Source organism: Aedes albopictus, chromosome 1, assembly GCF_035046485.1.
Source record: "Aedes albopictus strain Foshan chromosome 1, AalbF5, whole genome shotgun sequence".
Classification (NCBI taxonomy): Eukaryota; Metazoa; Arthropoda; class Insecta; order Diptera; family Culicidae; genus Aedes; species Aedes albopictus.
The window spans coordinates 166,398,271-166,423,227 of NC_085136.1; the positions used below are offsets into that span (position 1 = coordinate 166,398,271).

General features: G+C 42.9%; 2 protein-coding genes across 2 annotated transcripts in view; one reads left to right on the forward strand and one right to left on the reverse strand.

Moving 5' to 3' along the window:
• The window catches only part of LOC109415596 (homeobox protein Hmx), a 232,438-nt gene that overhangs the window by 56,032 nt on the left and 151,449 nt on the right, over positions 1-24,957 (reverse strand). The window lies entirely within an intron of this gene.
• Positions 20,061-21,164, forward strand: LOC134285997 (uncharacterized protein DDB_G0271670-like; the record flags this gene model as incomplete). The annotated part of the gene is made up of 1 exon (XM_062847558.1): positions 20,061-21,164. A coding segment is annotated over one exon (1,104 nt), but the record flags the coding sequence as incomplete, so codon positions are not given.

Below are 24,957 nucleotides of genomic sequence, written 5' to 3' on the forward strand. Positions count from 1 at the left end.
ATAGTTATTCCCCCAGAGAGTGCAGGCAGACAGAGGTTTGCGAAGAGCCGGGGAAAAATAGCACAACTCCACTCCACACACAAAAAACTGTGTTTCATTATTATTTTTCCGCAATCATGGCAATGGAAAGCGCCCGACATGCCGAGGCTTTTTCCTCGTTCGTCCTGGAATTGAAAAAAATCTATTGTTGTAATCGTTTCGCTTAAAAATGACAGCAGGGAAAATAACCGGAACGAAACGGCTGCTGGTGCCACCGTCCGTCCGTCCGTGGCTGGCTTCCACCAACTAATCAATGGAAAGCGATTGTCGGTTTTCCACTTGTCGGGTATTTTTCCCGATAAAGTTGACCAATCTCGGAACGGGTGAAACAAGCCAATTGTGGGACCATTCCCCTGTCAAACTACAACTGCATGTAACATCGATAACCGTGTCCTAATTACTGAACCATTAAGCGATTAGGCGATTGTGTTCGTCAGCTTCGGGATTACACCACCTTGAATCGGTTCACAAAATCGATAACGGGCACCTATAGGTGAAACTCTACACTCGCTCGACTCGGTAAGCGGAATGACTGCATTCAACTGTGCTAATGTAAAATCCACTGAAGTGTAACAGAAGAATGGGGAAGCAATTGGTGACATCACATTTTAGAAAAAAAGGTAAGCGGAAAAGGTGCTTAAGTAGATTCAATTACCAGCAATTTTCCATGGTAAAGTAAAGTGAGTGTAAACCGTGACAAATGTTCTCCAGTTACCTATCTACCTACGTGTTGTTGTGCGTGTGGATATTGAACAGCCGAAGGATCAACGCAGAAAGGAGGCTCTATTTGGAAAACACAGTGACGGGTAACGTCGATAATCGCATTAAAATCAACTTTGTATTCACGTCTGTGGGATTTTGTGTGAACCGTTTTCTTCATTCGTTGAATCGTTCGTACTGCAAAGGACAATCAACTGTTCAATCAATAAACAGTGCTTAGACAGATAAGGTACACATAGTCTGGTATGCATCAAATTTGGTTTGTAGCAAACAAAGCTTGAGTAACTCTTTGACCCTCGAGTGATCGCGCTGTTATATTTTGTACAACACGTTGAAAAAATCTCGCTTTTTATACTCTGGATTAGCGTGCTGGCAAACCATCATTTACAACATTTGTAAAGCAGTATACTAAAATAATTATTTATGTAACGAGTTGCAAAATAGTTATTTATGCAACAAGTTGCAAAATGATGATTTTTTCAGCACGAGTCGTACATTTATCCAACGAGGCTTGCCGAGTTGGATAAATACGACGAGTGCTGAAAAAATCGAGTTTTGCAACGAGTTGCATACAACATTTTTTGCAATTATGAAAAATACCCTTGAGTACGATCATTTCTGACTGCCACACATGCCTCAAGCGAGAAACCACGTGCAAACATCCATGCGCACCAACCGTTTTTTTTAATCAGGTAGGCTGTGTTCATAAATATCACAGGACTCGGAGTTGCGTCAAAAACGAGCGTTGTTTGCTGCTGCTGGTTTTCACACTACGTCTCTTTGGCTGACCAAATCAGAATTGCAATCACTTCTATCAGATTCAGTCTGCTAAAACGATATAGAATCAGCCGTCGAATCGGCATAAAAGTACGGAAGGCCATTGGCGTTTCGGAAAAACTTGTGAAAAGTGTACACTTGTAAAAGTGCCGAAAAGTAGTACTTTTCGGCACCTTTAAAGGTGCTGAAAAGTACTACTTTTCGGCACTCTTATACTAGTGAAGAAAAGTAGGCCATTTCGGCAAAATTTCGGTGATTGAAAAGTTTAATCTTATGTCACATAATTGCAAAAAGTTATTTTTTTTTTCAGCACGAGTCTTAGGTACATTTATCCAACAAGCTTTCTGGAAAAAAAAATCGAGTTTTGAAACGAGTTCCATACAAAATTTTATGCAATGATTTTTTTTTTCATTATACAACTCATATATGAGTTGCATAATGCTCATAATGCAACACAAATGAATTCCAAATCAGATGCATAATGAACCAGTTCGAAAAAATTGGCCATTATGATACCAAAAACAGTTATATAAAACAAAAATTATGATACTGAATTGCATAATAGTTATTTATGCAACAAGTTGCAAAATGATGTTTTTTTTTCAGCACGAATTGTACATTTATCCAACGTGGCTTCCCAAGCTGGATAAATGCAACGAGTGCTGAGAAAAATCGAGTTTTGTAACGAGTTTCATACTAAGTTTTTTTTTAATTACGATTACCACCTTTACTTGCTACACGAACACATTATGAGAAAACAGGCAAGCAGGCTTCCACGTGCATTAGCCTGTAGTAATCTGATCAAGTAGGCGTTTCGGTAGGCCGACAAACCAGGACAGACCGAGATCCGAGATGAGTGTTACAAATTTTCAAGCTTCCGTCCAGTTCGGTCTGGAACTTTGCTTTCAAGTTTTACACGAATTAACACCATAAATGAACTGCAGGACGTGTCTGAGCATGAAAGGAATATACTTCCGGCAGACTCATCTAATTTACAGTGAAAAATGGTGTGAAAAATCATCAAATTGGCTATTCAAACAACAGTGCTGAAAAGTATTAGGCCGAAAAGACTTTTCGCAACGTAATTACAAAATAGTTATTTATGCAACAAGTTGCAAAATGATGATTTTTTCAGCACGAGTTGTACATTTATCCAACGAGGCTTGCCGAGGCTTGCTGCGTGAAAAAACAGAACTCAGTGCACACGAAGAGTGTACAAAGGGGTCAGTGTTGTTTGAGCATTTGGTGAACCAAAAGCATGCCAGTGGATCCGAAGCCCGCTAATCCTTTGAAATAAGAGACAAGCAGACGTAACATTGATAAAATATCCATCCCATATATCTTAGGGTCCTAATTACTTGCAGTGTTGGTGTGCTTGGTACTATTCTTAGGCTGGTCAAGGACTTACAGTTGATGGATAGATTGATTCGAAATTCCACCAACATGCGGCGCTAATGAGCTAAAAAAAAATTTTTTTTTATATATCAGGATCCTTTTTACCTACTTAGAAAGATAGTTTCTTCGGAAAAGCTGTGTGGTAAGTCGAGGGCTTCTAGTTTATTTATCATTTGATGCGAAATTGCTTAACTATGAAGCACTAATTACAAATTTGCAGAAGCTTGCAAATGATTGAAATGTTTAAAAATAAGTTCAACAAGCTGTAACTTATTTCCCTTTGGACTTATTTTGGACGAGTCAAATAGTAATCAAATACCAATATACTAGTTACTCATGTACAAAATTTTATTTAACCCTCGAGCAGTCGCGTCTTTGACTACCTGCAGCGACGCCGCGCTCACGCTGTGTTCAACAAGCGTGCATTTTTCATGGTGGGTGTACTCAGTACACGACGCGACCGCTCCCGGGTTAATTTGGTTCACTTAACCCTAAGATAGAGTAGTTTAATGAGCGGCAGGAAAGCTTAAAGTATTTTACTAGAAACGCTCCAACTTCGTGAAGACTTAACCAATCAAGGTCAAATTTCTACCTCTTGTAGCTATCTAGTTGAGGAAATGGCGGTCGAAATTTGAGAATTTTCGGTACACTTTATGAAAAGTTACAGCTTTTGAAATTTGTTTAGCTAATTATTAAAATGTGCATGCTTTCAAAAATTTGAAACTAGCGCCGCCTAGCTGCAGAAACCTGAACCAAATGGTAATTAATCTGAAAGCCCTTGATCTACCAAACAATATTGCCGAAGACATCTTTCTAAAAAATCAGAATGCTGAGATATATGAAATTAAAAATTTGTTTCCTCTCTAGCGCCGCCTAGCGGTGAAATCACGAATCATACAGCCAGTCAGAATAATTACCGTTTGGTTCGAGTTTCTGGAACAACGACCTCTGGCATTTTTCGCTTTGAACTCTAATAAAATACCCAGGGGCTCCATCTAACTATTTACAGTAGCAAAAGATGCTGCATGAGGCGGATGGTAGTTAATGGGTTCGTCCCATATAATCAGCGCACAATCACTTAAATTCCGCGCGCTTTAAATTAGGTAAACTTTGCAAAAGTGGAAAATCATCGTTTTCCACGCTTTTCAATCGAATATTTCTAGTCATTTTCGGGCTTTATCGGCTCTGTTGAAGTAGTGTAGTGACAGCCCCCTGCTAGGATAATAGAAAGATAGCGATGCCAACCCTCTGGTCATATGGCAGTTGTTTGTATGAGTCTATGTATGTGTGTAAATGAGATGGACAGCTGACGAAGCATAAATGCTAATGCATATTTGTTTATATTTTTAGTCCGTACTACTCCGTAACTGTGGACGTAAGACGTAAGACGTGGATGAAACTGAGGTCGATCGGTTGTTCTTGTCCGCTGCGCTGAGATGCCCAACAGGTAATGGGCTCAGGTATCGCGAAGAAAGTGTTCTGGAAAAGTGTCTGTTCGAAGATACATTTTTTGATCAAGTTGCGTTGAATAACGATTCGAGTTTATTGAATCCCTCCTGCGGTGGATACGATTGCTGCTATCTTGCTAGTTATAATTTGGAGCAACCAGTGGTTTTGGGAGCAGTATACTTGGTTGCGGGAAGAAGTAGTGTTACGGACCTAGGTGCGGACGTAAGTTACGGATGTGTAAAAGTCGAAAGTGACCGAGAAAGAGTGGCCATCGCATTGTTTGTGCTGAAACTGTTTTGTGACGGACATCAAGTGAGCTTGTATGGACAATGATTGACTGGAACGCGCGCTTGTGTGAAAAGCGATTGAACAGTTTGGAAGACCGCTGCACAGTGGTCCTAAAGTATGATTTTGTGTGCCCAAAAGTCGAGAAATGGCAGAAGCAAAAGTGGCACTCGATCGATTGAATGATGTGAACTGGTCGACGTGGAGGTTCCGAATGGAACTATTGCTGATGCGGAAAGATTTGTGGACGATTGTCAAGGATCCCAAGCCAGATCCAATGGACGTGACAACAGCCTGGAATAGGAAATATGAGAAGGCACGAGCTTTGATCGGTTTGGCGCTTGAGGACAATCAGTTGGTCTACATTATGGAAGCTGCAACGGTGAAGGATATGTTGGAGAAGCTCAGGAGCTACCATGAGCGGGGATCACTGTCGAACAAGATCCATGTTCGTCGGCGACTTTGTTCGATGCGATTGAAGGAAGGCGGAAGCATGTCGGACCATCTTACGGAGGCCTCGGAGTTGGTCCATCGTCTGGCCAGGATGGGCGAAACGCTCAAAGAACATCTGGTTGTAGCGATTCTACTATCCAGTCTGCCGGAGTCGTACAACCCGCTTGTGACAGCCTTGGAAGGCCGCCCGGAAGACGATCTGAAGTTGGAATACATTAAAGGGGCTGTTCATAAACCACGTAGACTTTTTGGGGGGTTGGGGGGGGGGGGGGGGGGTGGAAGGGTCTGGCCAAAGTCTGCGCTCCTTACAAATTTCAAAATTTTTATATGGCCAAAAGTCTACGAGGGGAAGGGGGGGTCTGAGATTGCCAAATTTTGGTCTACGTGGTTCATGAACAGCCCCAAAGGGAAACTTTTGGATGACTGGCGAAGAAGAAGTGAAGATCAAACAGAGAAGAGCGTCCTTGAAAAGGCCATGAAATCTACAGTGGAAGGTGAAAAGCGGAAGAATTTTGTTCGAAAGTGCTACTACTGTGGACGTGAAGGCCATTTCCAAAGAAACTCCCGTTTTGTTGGAGGAAGTGAAGGCTAGTCTAGAGAAACAAGATGAAGTAAAAACGATGACTGCAAGGCATTCGCATCCGGAAAGCGAAGGTGAAGATCGTGGAATATGTAGACTTCGAGGAGTAAGGAATCTGCCACAGAAGGATGGATTGTTGATACAGGGTGTACGAAGCACATGACTAATTCGACAGATGATCTCGGTTGGTGGAATCCATGTTCTAAAGAAGTGTTGTTAGCAGCCGGGAAAACAGTGAAAGCGAAAGGAAGCGGAAAAGGAAGGATTGCCCCAATCGGAATGAATGGTGAGAAAATTGGTGTGACACTAAAAGAACTCCTGTACGTGCCTGGATTATCCAGGAAGGTGCTATCGGTCAGTCGGATTACGGAAGACGGTTATACTGTTGTCTTTGGCCAGAAAGACTTCCGAATTATGGATGGAGCAATGGTGCTTGTTGTAGGTAAAAAGATTGTTGGTCTATACTATCTGCAGTAGAAAGTTACAAGATTGAGATAAGCTTTGAACCAGAAGGAGTTAATGATGTGTTAGTAGTCTGGAGGCTGCACTAAGTAGGAGTGTTGGAGTAGTGTAGTGACAACCCCCTGCTAGGATAATAGAAAGATAGCGATGTCAACCCCCTGGTCATATGACAGTTGTTTGTACAAGTCTATGTATGTGTGTGTGTGTGTTGTGTGAATGAGATAGACGGCTGACGAAGCATAAATGCTAATGCATATTTGTTTAGCTCCAAACTTGGAGGAATGTGAAAACGACTCATCTAACTAACAAAAATCGGAGAGTTCGAAACCAGGCTACTTCGGAGAAATGATGCCATTGAGTTCCCAATGTTCTTACAAATCGGAACCAGAAAGATTGAAGTGCTCCTCTTTTTCCATAAGCGTAACAAGGTCATAGGTGTAGGGGGGTATGCAATTTTCACGTAGATATATAGCTTTATACTGCAGAACTGCTTCATTTGCCTGATTCACATGATTTTTTTTCGGAATGGATTTTTCTGGAGGGGGCCAGCCCCCTCTGGCCACCCTTATTCACGCCAAAGCGAGTCCACCGTAATTCACCAAAATATTTTTTCATCGTTTCAGACGTGCCTATCTTTGGTGCAACAAGTTTTTCTGCCCATTAACAATACGTGAAAAACCACGACACAACTGTGGCGCCGTCCATAAATTACGCAACACTCTAGGGAAAGGGGGAGTACGGCCGTGCGGTACGGTCCATACAAAAAAATGTAGGATTTTCATACAAAAAAACGTAACGGTGTGGGGAAGGGGATATTAAAAGATGTCGATTATAGTGTTACGTAATAAAAGGATGCTGTCTACGTAGTTAGATAACATCAACACCGAAGAAAAGGATGTTGTACCTGCGTTGGATGTAGCTGTAGTCCAGGTATCAAATCATGCCTTATTATTATTATTATTATCTTTATTAACGAGATTTTCAGCCCAGGGCTGGTTCATCTCGGTAAAAATAGTAATTGTTTGACGTAGTCTAGTACAGAGTGTTGATGTTACAAAGATGAGTTTACAATAATACTGTCAGATGTTTTGGGTTATTCGTAGTTGATTTTCATGTTATCCTGCTCGTTATCCGGGATCCTTGCCTTGGTCGTTGATAGATGCTGAGAAGAGGTATTCCAGGTATCCGTTTCGTTTTCCGTTGTAGTGCCAAATGTCAATTACCCATTTTTTTTTTTTTTTTTTTTTTTTTTTTTTTTTTTTTTTTTTTTTTTTTTTTTTTTTTTGCCGTAGTGCATGCCCCATGCCGGGGTGCACCCGACATCGTTGCGTAGGGAGCTATTAAAGAGATAGTAAAAAGGAGTCAAATTAGTGCAAATAAACCTGAATCTTTAAGGAAACCGATAAGAGCAGCTTCACTTGCCTCGTCGTTTTGGAGCACATCGGTAATGCAGCCCAGTTTATAGAATCTCCTGAGGTTCTCAAAAATAGGACACTCGCAAAGGATGTGCTCTACTGTATTACGAGCGTCGCAGGTTTCGCACGTTTGGCGAAATGTTGAGTGCCCGGTAAAGTTGTGTGATACCTTTGTGTGCCCGGTACGAAGTCTTGAAAGTACAGTCTGTTCCTTCCAGTTGCATCTGTCTTCCCAAACTTCCGTGTTTCCTTTGATTTTCCTTAGGAATAAGGACCGGCTGGTCCTCCATTCCTCAGCCCATGCATCGTGAATGACCTGGCTGGTCCATAATTTGACGTCCGCCCCAGGAACCTTCCTGTATAGGCGACGGCTTGTCCGACCCCGATTAGCAAGTTTGTCAGCTTGTTCGTTACCGGTTATTCCTGTGTGACCCGGAATCCATGTCAATGTTATGTTTCGGTTTCTATCGTTTAAAAAGTTTTGTATAGCTTGGATCCAGGGGTGCTTTGCGTTTGGAGATTCCAGAGCCTGCAGGACACTAGCTGAATCCGTAGCAACTAATATGGGTTTGTCACTTGGTCTCATTATTGCCTTGAAAAGTGCAGCAGCCTCAGCAGAAAACACGGAACATTGTTTAGGTAGACTGTAGTGGGCTTCCCAGGTAGATCCAAAGACACCTACTCCTACTGCACCTGCTGCCTTGGAACCGTCGGAGTACCGGATATCAGCGTTCGAATAATATTTTCTAATTCTTTCATTGAAATGTGTCCTCACTTGCATTGGGATTGCACCCTTTCGAAATTTAGACTTCATGGCCATGTCGAGTACGAGTTTTCCGGCCTTCCAGCTTCGAGGCCCAACACGATGGACTCTAGCCACCGGGGGAAGCGTGGAACTGGCCACGTTATTCAGGGCGCGGTTGGCCTGCTCAGCGAGAAAGCTAACTTGCCCACCACTTTTTGCTTTTTCAAGGTAGCTAATGGCTCTGTGGCATAATGCTAGTGTAACCCTGTGTCGAAACGGAAGAACGCCGGTTTCTACACATGCAGAGGAAGCGGGTGTGGAGGGGAGTAGCCCTGATAGTGCCCTAACAGTGTTGTTGTATGTTGGAGATAGTATGCAAACAAGATTTTCCAATTCCTTACAGGTGATTTCAATGCCGTAAAATAATTTACTATTAATAATGGCCTCGGCTACGCGACGGCGAGTCGCCCTATTACTTCTGGTTCGTCGGTTCGCTATATTGCGGATCATGCTAACTCTGTTTTTACAGGCCTCCTTGACTTTCGCAAAATGGTCACAGAAAGTCAAGTATCGATCAATGGTAATACCTAGAACTCTAATGCTTTTTTTAGTTGGAATTGGGGAGTTATTAATTTTAATTGGATCCTTTGGTGGGACGTGTCTTGATTTGCATACATGGAGTCTGGCACACTTCTCCGCCGAAATATCGAAACCAGTTTCCCGTGCCCATTTGGCGACAGCAGTGACCGCTGCTTGCAATTTGCGTCTAGTGCTTCTGGGGTGTGGCCCGGTGACGATCAGCAGTATATCATCAGCGTACACGAGGATAAATACCCCTTTGGGAAGAACCAAGAAAACACCGCTCATCGATACAAGAAAGAGGGTGACTGCAATTACCGACCCTTGTGGGACGCCGGTCTCCTCTGTAAATGAGTTTGATTTATGGTTTCCTATAAGAACCTGCGCAGTCCGTCCATTTAGGAAGTTTTTTACGAACGTGAGTAAGTTCCCGGTAATACCCCAGCTGACTAATTTGTTCAGTACGCCGGGTGTCCATGCCCTGTTATAGGCTTTGGCCAAATCCAATGATGCCATCTCGATATGGAGTCCTTCTTTGATAGCGTCGTCGAGTATTTGACCAAGAGATGCCATGTATGATCCGGTCCCATAGCCAGGCCGAAACGCATGTTGTCGGCAATCTAATTTTCGGTGTTCTTCGAGGAAATCTATGAGCCGTCTGTTAACCATTCTTTCCATTAACTTCGCTATGCAGCTAGTTAACGCGATTGGCCGATAGTTGCTGACAATATTGGAGGAACTAGAGTTCTTGGGAATGGGTACTACGTAACTGTGCTTCCAGAGTTCAGGGATAGTACCGGACATCCATTCTTGATTGATCATTGTGAGCAGACTAGTTCTTCCACTTAGAGGGAGGTTCTTGAGCATCGGATAGCCGATCTCATCAGGACCTGCCGATTTACCATTGGCCTTTTTTAGAGCATACTCCAATTCTCCCAAGGTGAATGGTAGATTAAAGGCTTGCCCTTTATCAGGTGGAACTGGGAATTGATGTATCGCTAATTCAGGAGATGGGTGCTGTTTAAGGAAAGTACTGGGGTATCGCTGAAACGAGGATATGCAATAAAAATATTTCGCTAGGGCTTCTGCGATGAGGTGTGGGTCTCTTGTAGTCGTTCCATCTATTTCGATAGACATTCCTTTGTGGCGTCTTTTTCCTAGCAGACTATTTATTCGACGCCATAGCTCCGACGATGATTGGTTCTCATTAATGCTGTCCAGAAAATTGGTCCACGATTTCTCTTTTGCTTCACGGAGCAACTGCCTACACGAATTGCGAGCCGCTTGGTAGTTTTTAAGGGCAAGGATCCTATCCGGATGGTCTTCTGGTAGTTTTTTCTTCAATCGCTGAATATCTCGCAGACACTTTCTTCTGGCTTTTACCGCACTTCGAGTGTCCTTGTTCCACCAGTAAAGTGCACGACGCCCAGGAGTAGCACTAGTTCTTGGAATACTGTTAGATGCTGCATTGTAGATCAGATTGGTAAGATCTGAGATTGATGTCGGTGATGTTTTATCCATTTCTTCAACGAGGGCTTCTTGAAACCCGGTCCAGTCAGCTTGATCATATAGCCAACGAGGCCGTCGGGTTGTCTCTGGACTAGCAGTATTTTCACACGTTATGCGGATCGGTACGTGATCGCTTCCTCGGAAGTCAGTGTCCACGGACCATAAAAATCGGTTTGTAATGGATGCCGACACTAGAGAAATGTCAATTGCAGATTCTGATTGACCACGAAAAAATGTAGGTGAGCCGTCGTTGAGTATGGTGAGGTTTCGGTTGCTCGCGATGTTAGCAATGGTAGAGCCTCGCGTGTCATTTGCGCGGCTGCCCCATGCTCGATGGTGACCGTTGATGTCGCCTAAGATCACCATTGGATCAGGGATTTGATTCAAAATCGCTTCAAATTCATTCTCCAGGTTCGGCAGTCTCCCGTTCGGCAAGTAAACCGAGACTACCGAGATAGGAAAGGGCCATGACAGACGAATAGCAACTATTGGCAGATTAGTATCGATATCGATCTCATCAACCATCAATTCGGCAAGAACACCGATAGCTACTGAGTGGTATATATTGGGTCCACATTTGGAGAACCACTGGTATTTCTTACCAAGTGTATTATTCATAATGCTGGGTGATGCTCGATGCGTTTCTTGTAATGCTAACACCACGGGTTCCATGGAATGAACCAGCATCTCGAGGTCCGGAAGTTTATGGAAATACCCATTGATATTCCACTGTACAGCAAAAGTGGAGGCAGTGTTACGTTGTTGAGAGTGAGCCGAACGAGATAGAGCTCCACCAGTGGCAGGTGGCAGCGTACCACCCACCAAAGGCGGAGTTGTCCCGACGGGAGGAAAAATAACGGGGAGGCTGTGTGGAGGTTTATGTTGTTGATCCATGTGGGACTTACCGCCCGGGTTTAGGTGCCCGGGGTGCCCAGGATTGGAACATGCTGGAGTTCCTTTTGAAACAAACTGATCGTGGAATGGCAAAGTGGAAGCTTTGTTGTACTTACCGCCTGTTTTTTGTTTGGAAGATGATCCTGTTCGTTGTTTAGAAGTAGTTTGGAGTCGGCAGTCCTTGGATGTGCCGGGAATGATCAAGAGAGTATGGCCATAGCGTGCCATGTGTAGAGCATCGTAGGTTGTCGCGTTGCTTGCTTCCACTTCGGTGAGAGGGTTAAAGAAGGGTTGATCTGATGTTGGTGTATTGCTTCGGTTTTTGGATGTGATGGGAATTCGGCAGCTTCTAAATGGGTTCCTTCTATTGACTGGTTTGACATCAATGTTGATTCCCGCGTTGTCCTTAGGGGAATAGGACGAATGTCCCTTTTGCGTCCCTCTTCCAACTCTGGTCGGGTGCCAAAGGTTGTCCGCCGGTTCCGGTATGGCCAGAACTTCCGCACCGGCGGGGCTCTGACTGCCCGGACAGTGTGTTGGGAATTCCGAGGTATAGGCGCAGTGTCCCTTATGCGTCTCGGTGACAACAGTTACACCAGGATGTCGGGGGTTGTCCATCAGTTCCGGTAGGGGTGTAACGTCCGCACTGATGGGGCCCCGGCTATCCATGGCCCCTGTTGTCGTCGTATTCTTCAGTGCTTCGTTCAGGTCGGTTATTGGCTGCGTAGAAATGGTAACGGATTGCTCAGTCGACTCCTTTGTTGTTTTTAGCGCGACACTAGGTTGTGGTGTGAAGATGTTGGAAAAGGTATGGTCTCACGTGGTATTGGTCTTGTTGTGAAGGACTGAGCGTTATCAAGAGAGTCTTATTTCTTCTTTTTCACAGCTCCACCTTTGCCTTTGCGAACATTAGATGTCCTTTTTGACTTAGGCGAGCCAGTTGAAGATTCGCCACTGGAATTTCTATTTTCGTGTGTTCGTTTGCTGGGATTCGAGTTGTCTGTTAATTTCGAGCAGAGGCTCTGATTAGAGTCGGCGGATTTCATACTTGTGTCTGTCTCGTGTCCTGATTCGTTTGTAGTGCTGGGTTTTGTAGTCGCTGGTATTTTTCGAACTTTTGGTGGTGCTTCATTGTTGCCCATACTGGTAAACCATTCGTCAATCTGCTTTGCATTCTTAGGATTTAGATGCGAGTTCTCACGGCTGACTGTTTCGTCGGATATTTCAGATTCCGGAATCGAGAAGGCTGAGGGATTGGAGTCGGAATCAACAGCACGTAGCTTCGCTAGTTCCTTAGCTTGTGCTTCTATTATTTCGTCCTTCTTCATTAGGGCTTTTTCGAGACGACTCACCATAGCGGAAAGTTCTGCGACTTGGCGAACTAGGTCGTCAATGGTGCCATGTTTTTTCGACGTCTCCATCCGATCGTTGATAGTGTTACTCTTCAGCTTGCGTTCCATTTCCTCCATTCGTCTATCCTTCAACTTGGCATCCTCCAGCAGTTGCTTTATGATAGATCTCAGCTCAGTGTTTTCGGCATCCTTGCTGGCGTTCACTACGCCACTGTATGCGGTGCTGCTGCTGCCGGCAGCCGAACGAGCTTCGTAGATCTTACGGGCCTGTGGGTACGATATGCCTTCGTCCACGCGGATATGCTGAATATCGACTTCTCGAAGGTAAGTTGCACACCTTCGGCTAGAAACAGGATGATCCCCACTTTTGCAATGCTTGCAGAATGGATCCTCTGTGCATGCTGGTCTTTCGTTTTGCGTAGCCATCGGGGGATTCTCGCCGGGGAGGGTCGAGGAGTTGGTGGGTCGGTCCTCAGGGTGAGTTTTACTACAACGACCACAAGTTCGAAACTGCTGAGGACACCGTTTGCCCGTGTGCCCGTATTCCCAACAATGGAAACATAACATTGGGGACGGATAGTAGTTCCTTGTTCTGCATCGGCTCCATCCGAAATCAATATGGGGCGGAATAACAGTACCGGCGATTGTTAAAATGATCGTTGGAGTGTTCTCCCATGCTCCGTTCGGGATTTTCCGCTTGATTCGTCGAATTTCTTTGACACCTTGGGAAGCGAGTTGGGACTTAAGATAGTCATCTGTTAGACCAACCGAATCGATGTTTGAGACTACGCATTTACGTTGGTTCAGCTGATCGTGTTCCTTAATCTCAATGGCCGTGCCGTCGTTCAGGGTTTTCATCTTCAGCAGTCGATTAAACTGAGCTTGATTTCGTACTTTCAGTACATAGGCGATGCCCCGGTTTTCCTTATAAGCTCCTTCGATTGGTCCTCCAAGATACTTTTCCACCGATAGCCGTAGTAGAAATGGGTCTTGTGGAATAGCACCAGAGACTGCTTGCATCTTCAGAAACTGAAGAGGACCGGCAGTACCGTCACGATCCATGAAATCCGGATAGCGTGGTCCTGTGTACTCACCATTAACACGGTTTGATGGGCTTCCACTTTTTCCTACGGGGCCCCCAGGATCCCCCGGAAGAGGCGGGAAGCCGTAAGCCAGCTCCATGCTGGCTTGCCGGCGAAAGGAAAGTAAACTTCTCGGGTTGTATTTCCTACGCTGATTTGTCCCTTAATGATACGAGATTTCGAGAGGAACACTACTAAAACACTTTGTTTAGATTACTTGCTAACGTCACAGATACCGTTTCCTCACTTTTAGCACGTGCTTTGCCGACCTAACCTCACTCCTTTGTGGGCCCAATGCGGAACCCTAACGACCGATAATATATCGCTGACGCACGAGAGTGGTTCGATAAAACGGAGAGAACGCGAAGAGAATGCGACCGTTTACGAACGCAGTCTGCTGTCAACTCCTAAAATCATGCCTTAATTTTGGCAGCCATCTCAAAACATTATTCAAGCAAAAATGTATAAGAATCATCAATCTTCCCAATTGTATGAACTCAAAACCTCTACAATGTCCAAAAGGTCCTCCATCGCGCAGGTGTCAATCACAGAAACCGCAACCGCGACGAGTGTCCTCACCTTAAAATTTATCGTTCCAGCAGCGCTGCGAGCAAGTGGATCGATGTGTTCCACCAAACCGGTATCGATTAATTTTCAAATGAGTTCTGTTATTGTTGTTTCAAAGGTAGCTAGCTGGCTAGTAGATATAGATAGAAGCTGCCTGCCGACGGCACACTGGGGCAGGATTGAAAATACACGGAAAAAACCTCTAGCTCGTCGAGATGTCGAGATACGCACTTGGTGTCTTCAGAGAAAATATTTCTATGAACAAGGTCAATATTCTGAACGGTAGCATATTTTTCTTACGTTATTCGCATAAAAGTCCTATAAGTCATTTTGGCCATCTTTCATTTTAGCGGTATGGTGTCTTCGGCAAAGTTGTTCGGCTATTTATGCTAAAAAGTTTGCCGAAGACGTCAAATTTCCAACGCCTACTGTTCTTGAGATATTAGTCGTTTTATAAAATACCTACCTAAAATCGAGTTTTTTCATTAAATTACGTTTGTAAACAAATTTAATGTCCGTTATCGAGTTATAATAATGAAAAATACTTAAATAAAACATATGCAAAATAAATTAGTAGGAAAATACATAATATGCATTGATTTTTCATAGAAAGTTCCTGAAAATCACGCAAAATGTATATAGGACGTTTTTGCAGTCGGGCAAGTTCGGGCAAGTTTTTTGATCGGCGATCACCTAAAAAATGCATAAGCTTTCATGTAAATCTTTTTCACCGACATGATAATTGATGATTTTTTTTTTAAATAGCGTTCAAAGTTTACTGTTTTGTGTGAATTAGTACAACATTTTTGTACATATTTTACCATGTTGTATGTTGCCAAGTGAACCATGAGAAGTATAAATGCAATCTAGTTACAGGTTTAGTCATATTTAAGCTCCAAACAAATTGTAAAACACAAAAATGTCCGAAACGCCAATAAAAGTGAGTTTTTAGATCATTGAACACACAAAAAATATGTCTATTAAATAAAATTATATAAGATAATGATAAAACCAAAGCTTAATGGCGTGTTTAGGACATTTTTGTGTTTTACAATTTGTTTGGAGCTTAAAAATGACTAAACCTGTAACTAGATTGCATTTATACTTCTCATGGTTCACTTTGCAACATACAATACGGTAAAATATGTGCAAAAATGTTGTACTAATTCACACAAAACAGTAAACTTTGAACGCTATTTAAAAAAAATCATCAAATATCATGTCGGTGAAAAAAAATTACATGAAAGCTTATGTATTTTTTAGGTGATCGCCGATGAAAAAACTTGCCCGAACTTGCCCGACTGCAAGAACGTCCTATATATGTTTTGCGTGATTTTCAGGAACTTTCTATGAAAAATCAATGCATATTTTGGTTTTTCCAACTAATTTATTTAACATATGTTTTATTTTAGTATTTTTCATTATTATAACTCGAAAACGGACATTAAATTTGTTTACAAACGTAATTTAATGAAAAAACTCGATTTTAGGTAGGTATTTTATAAAACGACTAATATCTCAAGAACAGTAGGCTTTGGAAATTTGTCGTCTTCGGCAAAACTTTTTAGCATAAATAGCCGAACAACTTTGCCGAAGACACCATACCGCTAAAATGAAAGATGGCCAAAATGACTTATAGGACTTTTATGCGAATAACGCAAGAAAAATATGCTACCGTTCAGAATATCGACCTTGTTCATAGAAATATTTTCTCTGAAGACACCAAGTGCGTATCTCGACATCTCGTCGGTTTTTTCCGTGTATTTTCAATCCTGCCCCAGTGTGGGACGCCGGCGCTGCGCCATCCCTCGATGATGATGTTATTCTAGGATCTCCGGCAACAAAGGGAAATCGCCGTTTTACGGTCGCTAGAATGAAGCACCACCCCCATCAGTCGTCGTTCAAGCCAACAGACAAACCGAGAGCAGTATGTGGTGAAGCCGAATGCACTTTCGCTCAATGGTTATCGATTGAAGCCAACGTGTAGGGGGAGATGGCGGGGTAAAAAGTCCCACTGCGGTAATCATAGACAACACTTGAAGGGAGGCCCAGCACCCGCCCTTCAAGAAAGGCTCGGCTGGTATATTACATTGCATATGACGCTGCTTAACCCGAACCACTGGGATGCAGGGCTGCCATTCCAAGAGCTGGTGTCTGAAACTCACGAGAGTTTCGTGGTCGTCAAGATAAACGAGGTCTTCTTTTATAGCTGTTATGCGCCTCCTCGGTGATCGACAGGGCAGTTCACCCAGATGCAAGACTGTATTATGGCGGATTTGATAGGGCGGCGTTAATAGTGAGTGTCTTCAATGCCTGGGCTATAGGTAAAACCACTTCACGCATCAGCTGGATCCGATCATGTTAGAAGCACTGGGCAAGCTCGCGTTGAGGTTCAAGAGGGTGAGTTCGACCTCCAAGAATTTTACTCCACTAGCGAAGGCAGATGATAATGGTGAAGACGAAACCGTATTCTTATTCGTCAGTCCAAGATGCGGTCGAATGTTTGCGAGATCTGGTTAGGGTATCAGATCACGTCGGACACTAAATCGCTACGTTTGGCCCTTGTTTTGAAAATCAACGGAATTATTTAAGATTGTTTCGCTGCATCCGCGCATTTTATTTACCTTTCTCTCTGTAGCAGCTCCATGCACATGTTCCACCTCACCTGATTGCAATTCCAATGTTGCACACACACATACACACACAAACCTTCTGCTAGACACACGATAAAGCGCAGAACGGTTCATTATCACTCCGGGTATATCCTATCGCTGAACAATATCGGATGCACCGAAGCAAAACGCGAAATGGAAATAGAGATATTGCAGAAGTGCGCGCTGCGCTGGTCCTCTCGGTAGCAGTATAGGAGCGTGTTCACATGCACATTGACAGTTAACAAATCACATGTTACATCGCATGTTTACGGTGGCTGAAACAGGATCGTAAAGCTTTTATTCTGGAAAATCCAGGGGGTGGGGTGTCGTTGGGGATTGAACAGGTGCGGCACGGTAGCGATGATGAAACATTGCACATCGATGCGACGTAGATCTAACATCATTTCCCGTAGGCTAACCGACGAACAGTGGGTTGGTTCCCAGTTGCACTATAAAGAAATTCAATTTGAAAGGCAAATTAAATGCATTAAAAACGACGAAACACTGAATGTAGTCATACGTGTATTATTTCCAGGATTTTCATCAGGGAGACCCACCGTGCAGCGCATAGCGCGCACGAATCCAGAGACCAGCAAAGCTTGCATATCTCATATTGATTCGGTGACAATTACATTTCCGTTTCCCTCGACAGGGGGAAGCTCGTTAACTCGTTGTTTAATCGATGTCGCAACTTCATCGATGCCCGGTGGCGATTTTGCACAGAACTGCGGCGGACTGGACGCGGCCGGCCGGCTGGCTAGTATCTATAGTGTGAGAGCACTGTTTAATGGATATTGGCCAGCATTAAAACAACAAAGCAGGCGATGACACACACCACCATTGCGTGTCGAGTCCTTTGGTGTTCACATAATGTCCGCCGGCGACGCTCTCTTATCCAGGGCCAACTAGACAGACCGGGAGATACCAGAAGACAGGCTCTGGCGTGGAACGCTTCCATGGTGATAGACAATATGTTGATGACGGTGAGTGACTACGACGACCAAATGGGATGATGATGATAGACGACGTGATAATGACAAAATGAGTAGCGACTGTGGAAGAGTGTTTTAAATCGATCACAATTAGCGATTAAATACGCCTCACCCGACGCCGGTTGATGGACGCCTGAGGATAAACACAGCTCGTAGGGATGGGGGCAATTGAATTCATGGGCCAAAGTAGGCGAGGCATTAGAAACACGATGGAAACTAGTACAAAGGCGCGAGGGTTTTTGATTTTCGATGCATGACATACTTCAATCAATAGATCAAAAGGACTATGGAAAAAAATACACACACAGGCGTTGCAGCATCGGATGGTGTAGTGCTGCATGCTTCTTGTCGTATTCGAAATCTACTACTATTATTAACAAAAACAAAATTCTAATTCTACGTCGACCGTACTTTGTAACACACGTCATAAAACTGAAGGGAAATTTTTATCGAACCGTTCGCTTCTTTTTCTTCCATCGAGTTCATTTCAGTATCTGTCATCAATACACACTCAACGTAAACTACGTAAAGGTGATTCGATTTTACTCATTACTATTCGTCTCGTATTCACTACATTCGCCTTCTTCTCTACTCTTGTGACGATAGAATGAAAAAAAAAACAGAAGTCATCATCATCATCATCATCATCATCATCATCATCATCATCATCATCATCATCATCATCATCATCATCATCATCATCATCATCATCATCATCATCATCATCATCATCATCATCATCATCATCATCATCATCATCATCATCATCATCATCATCATCATCATCATCATCATCATCATCATCATCATCATCATCATCATCATCATCATCATCATCATCATCATCATCATCATCATCATCATCATCATCATCATCATCATCATCATCATCATCATCATCATCATCATCATCATCATCATCATCATCATCATCATCATCATCATCATCATCATCATCATCATCATCATCATCATCATCATCATCATCATCATCATCATCATCATCATCATCATCATCATCATCATCATCATCATCATCATCATCATCATCATCATCATCATCATCATCATCATCATCATCATCATCATCATCATCATCATCATCATCATCATCATCATCATCATCATCATCATCATCATCATCATCATCATCATCATCATCATCATCATCATCATCATCATCATCATCATCATCATCATCATCATCATCATCATCATCATCATCATCATCATCATCATCATCATCATCATCATCATCATCATCATCATCATCATCATCATCATCATCATCATCATCATCATCATCATCATCATCATCATCATCATCATCATCATCATCATCATCATCATCATCATCATCATCATCATCATCATCATCATCATCATCATCATCATCATCATCATCATCATCATCATCATCATCATCATCATCATCATCATCATCATCATCATCATCATCATCATCATCATCATCATCATCATCATCATCATCATCATCATCATCATCATCATCATCATCATCATCATCATCATCATCATCATCATCATCATCATCATCATCATCATCATCATCATCATCATCATCATCATCATCATCATCATCATCATCATCATCATCATCATCATCATCATCATCATCATCATCATCATCATCATCATCATCATCATCATCATCATCATCATCATCATCATCATCATCATCATCATCATCATCATCATCATCATCATCATCATCATCATCATCATCATCATCATCATCATCATCATCATCATCATCATCATCATCATCATCATCATCATCATCATCATCATCATCATCATCATCATCATCATCATCATCATCATCATCATCATCATCATCATCATCATCATCATCATCATCATCATCATCATCATCATCATCATCATCATCATCATCATCATCATCATCATCATCATCATCATCATCATCATCATCATCATCATCATCATCATCATCATCATCATCATCATCATCATCATCATCATCATCATCATCATCATCATCATCATCATCATCATCATCATCATCATCATCATCATCATCATCATCATCATCATCATCATCATCATCATCATCATCATCATCATCATCATCATCATCATCATCATCATCATCATCATCATCATCATCATCATCATCATCATCATCATCATCATCATCATCATCATCATCATCATCATCATCATCATCATCATCATCATCATCATCATCATCATCATCATCATCATCATCATCATCATCATCATCATCATCATCATCATCATCATCATCATCATCATCATCATCATCATCATCATCATCATCATCATCATCATCATCATCATCATCATCATCATCATCATCATCATCATCATCATCATCATCATCATCATCATCATCATCATCATCATCATCATCATCATCATCATCATCATCATCATCATCATCATCATCATCATCATCATCATCATCATCATCATCATCATCATCATCATCATCATCATCATCATCATCATCATCATCATCATCATCATCATCATCATCATCATCATCATCATCATCATCATCATCATCATCATCATCATCATCATCATCATCATCATCATCATCATCATCATCATCATCATCATCATCATCATCATCATCATCATCATCATCATCATCATCATCATCATCATCATCATCATCATCATCATCATCATCATCATCATCATCATCATCATCATCATCATCATCATCATCATCATCATCATCATCATCATCATCATCATCATCATCATCATCATCATCATCATCATCATCATCATCATCATCATCATCATCATCATCATCATCATCATCATCATCATCATCATCATCATCATCATCATCATCATCATCATCATCATCATCATCATCATCATCATCATCATCAGCATCATCATCAGCATCATCAGCATCATCATCATCATCATCAGCATCATCATCATCATCATCAGCATCATCAGCATCATCATCAGCATCATCATCATCATCATCATCATCATCATCATCATCATCATCATCATCATCATCATCATCATCATCATCATCATCATCATCATCATCATCATCATCATCATCATCATCATCATCATCATCATCATCATCATCATCATCATCATCATCATCATCATCATCATCATCATCATCATCATCATCATCATCATCATCATCATCATCATCATCATCATCATCATCATCATCATCATCATCATCATCATCATCATCATCATCATCATCATCATCATCATCATCATCATCATCATCATCATCATCATCATCATCATCATCATCATCATCATCATCATCATCATCATCATCATCATCATCATCATCATCATCATCATCATCATCATCATCATCATCATCATCATCATCATCATCATCATCATCATCATCATCATCATCATCATCATCATCATCATCATCATCATCATCATCATCATCATCATCATCATCATCATCATCATCATCATCATCATCATCATCATCATCATCATCATCATCATCATCATCATCATCATCATCATCATCATCATCATCATCATCATCATCATCATCATCATCATCATCATCATCATCATCATCATCATCATCATCATCATCATCATCATCATCATCATCATCATCATCATCATCATCATCATCATCATCATCATCATCATCATCATCATCATCATCATCATCATCATCATCATCATCATCATCATCATCATCATCATCATCATCATCATCGCTTTCCCATCCGGCACTTCCACATTTGTTATTTCTGCTGGAGAAACTCTCTCCCTTCTGCTGGAGAAACTCTCTCCCCCAGCAGATCCGGTGGGAAACCTCGCTTTCCCATCCGGCACTTCCACATTTGTTATTTCTGCTGGAGAAACTCTCTCCCTCAGCAGATCCGGTGGGAAACCTCACTTTCCCATCCGGCGGAAGTGCTATTTCTGCTGGAGAAACTCTCTCCCCCAGCAGATCCGGTGGGAAACCTCGCTTTCCCATCCGGCACTTCCACATTTGTTATTTCTGCTGGAGAAACTCTCTCCCCCAGCAGATCCGGTGGGAAACCTCACTTTCCCATCCGGCGGAAGTGCTATTTCTGCTGGAGAAACTCTCTCCCCCAGCAGATCCGGTGGGAAACCTCGCTTTCCCATCCGGCACTTCCACATTTGTTATTTCTGCTGGAGAAACTCTCTCCTCCAGCAGATCCGATGGGAAACTTCACTCGATCACATTTCACTACCGATTGCGCCATGTCGTATTCGAAATCTACTACTATTATTAACAAAAACAAAATTCTAATTCTACGTCGACCGTACTTTGTAACACACGTCATAAAACTGAAGGGAAATTTTTATCGAACCGTTCGCTTCTTTTTCTTCCATCGAGTTCATTTCAGTATCTGTCATCAATACACACTCAACGTAAACTACGTAAAGGTGATTCGATTTTACTCATTACTATTCGTCTCGTATTCACTACACTTCTCTTAAAGGAAAAGGGAGTGAGAACAAGATACATTCGATTATGAAAGCTGTCTGTCCGCACTCATTGCTGATTGATTCTGCTTTCTTTTGAATGTTTTCACCATTCTCATGTTTCATTCAGAGAAAAAAAAAATCGAATGAAAACTGAAAAAGCGCAAATATAAAATTACTTTGAATTTCACAGTTGGATTTGTCAATACATACTCATAAGAATGTTTTTGTCGGGGATTCAGTGACGTAGTTGACTTCGCGTCCGCTTAATAAGCGACAGGACGGCTACAGGGTGGCTAAACTGGCACTGAACAAGAACATAATGGTGCGTAAGCAGACGTTCTTAAAAAATCTCTGCTTGGCAGCCTACACGATGACATGGGGTGATGCCTACAGGGTAGTCATAGCAAAAACAAAGGGCACGTCGGTACCTCCGGAGCGCTCTTCCAAAATGCTGCAGAAGATCGTGGAAACGTTCGGTACACGCCACGACACACGATCATGGGCTCCCGTTCCCTACGGCTACACCGGCCACAGCCAGGTTTCCCCGGTGACAAAAGAGGGATTCATGGCGAAAGCAATGTCGCTTAATGTGAATAAAGCACCGGTCCAGATGTATTCCAACAGTATCCAATGAGGAGGCCATCGAGGCTCCCCCCGACAAGTTCAGAACGGCTATGAAAATGTGCCTGGATGTTGACAGATTAGTTCTACTTCCCAAATACGGGAGGACACCTGGCGACCTACCGGAAGGTGCTGAGCACTGTCGGTTCGACAGAAACGCGATCGGCACCTCTTGTTATATACAAGTTGAACGAGACCTCAGCGACTTTGGCAGCTGCATCCGAGATCAGTCGCATCTTCCCAGGTTTCTGTCTAGGTTTCCCAGGGAAAGAAACGTCGAAGGAGATTTGGGACGCACTGAAAGGGTACCACGAGTATTCGCCTCTTTCGAGCAAAATACACGTAATGCGCCAGATGTTTGCCACCAAGATGCCGGCGCTGTCGAGTCTGCCAAAATCGTTCGACAGTCTGGTCTTAAAGGTCGGCCGGACGTGGACCTTACGGTTGACTTCGTCAAGGGAAAGCTGCTGGACGAAGACCGGCGGCGTGCACAGGCAGGGATGGAAGAAGAAAAGGCGCTGGTGTATAGTGGACTCAGTGAAAAGAGTCGTAGTGAAAGTGACAAGAGAAGTGAAAAGAAGAAAGTAAAGCTGTGCTACTGTAAGATGGAAGGACATTTCCAGAAAGACTGCAGGAAATGGGCAGCGAACAAAAAGAACAAAGAAAACAGTGGCAACGCAAACATTGCCGCGGAGCCGGAAGAAAGTGTGGATTTGTGCCTGTTCTTCGGGAAAGCGGATGAAGCTTGGCTGTGGTATTTTGATTCCGGTGCCACTTTCCACATGTCAAACGACGCGCCGATCCTGAAGCAGCTGGACAAATCGAAGCTTTCGCCAATCTCGTTCGCCGATGGTTAATGCATCAGGTGTAGGGAGCAGCAGGTTTGTCACCGTGTATTAAGTTGGAGGTCGCATTAACGCTTCGCTGGACAACGTGTACCACGTACCATCACTTGCAACCAATCTTCAATCGATGAGTAAAATGACTGGTTTTGGGTTTGAAGTTGCATTCTATAAGAATGAGTGCAACTTCCTGAAAGGTGAAAAGGTGAGCGCAAAGGTAGTATCTATCATCTGAAGCGATTTTCGGAGAAAGTGATGCTAGCGAACTTGAATCACGGAGTCTTCTGAATACACCTGTGGCATCGTCGACTTAAGCATCGTGGCACGGAAGCGGTGCTGAAGATTCCTCGAAAGGGTGAAGTTCGTTTGTGGACCCTGCTGCGAGGGAAAGCTGAGCCGAGTGTCCCAAAAGTGTCAGGTTTGAGAGAATCTGCCGTGAGTGACCTGGTGCACACGGACTTGGGCGGACCCATGGAGGAGCCAACGGCGCGTGGCAGTCCATTATTCATAACGATGGTGGATGACTACAGCCGTTACATGGTTGTATACCTGCTGCATGCGAAGTCGGAGGCCGGGCACCGAATCCGAGAGTACTGCGGCATGATGAGGAACCAGTTTGGGCGCTATTCGAAGGTCATTACATATTAGTAAGTCGAATATATAAGTAAGTCGTTGCAGAAGTGTTTTGCAGATCACGGGATAGTTTATCAGCGGACGGCGCCGTACTTCCCGCAGCAAAATGGGATGGCCGAACGGAAAAATGGTACCTAGTTGAAATGAGAAGGTGGAAAATGTGTTCTGGGGCGAGGCGATTCGACTGCAAATTATCTGCAGAATCGCTTGCCATCGTCGTTGGTGGAGTCCACGCCTTACGAATTGTGGTATCGGTAGAAGCCGACGTGTGATCATCTACGAGCCTACGGGTCAGAAGCATTTGTTTACATCCCGAAGGAAAAGCGTCGAAGTCTTAACAAAAAGACGGAAAAGCTAGTGTTCGTTGGTTACGCAGAGAGGCAGAAGGCGAAAGGAGTTGTCATTAGCAGGG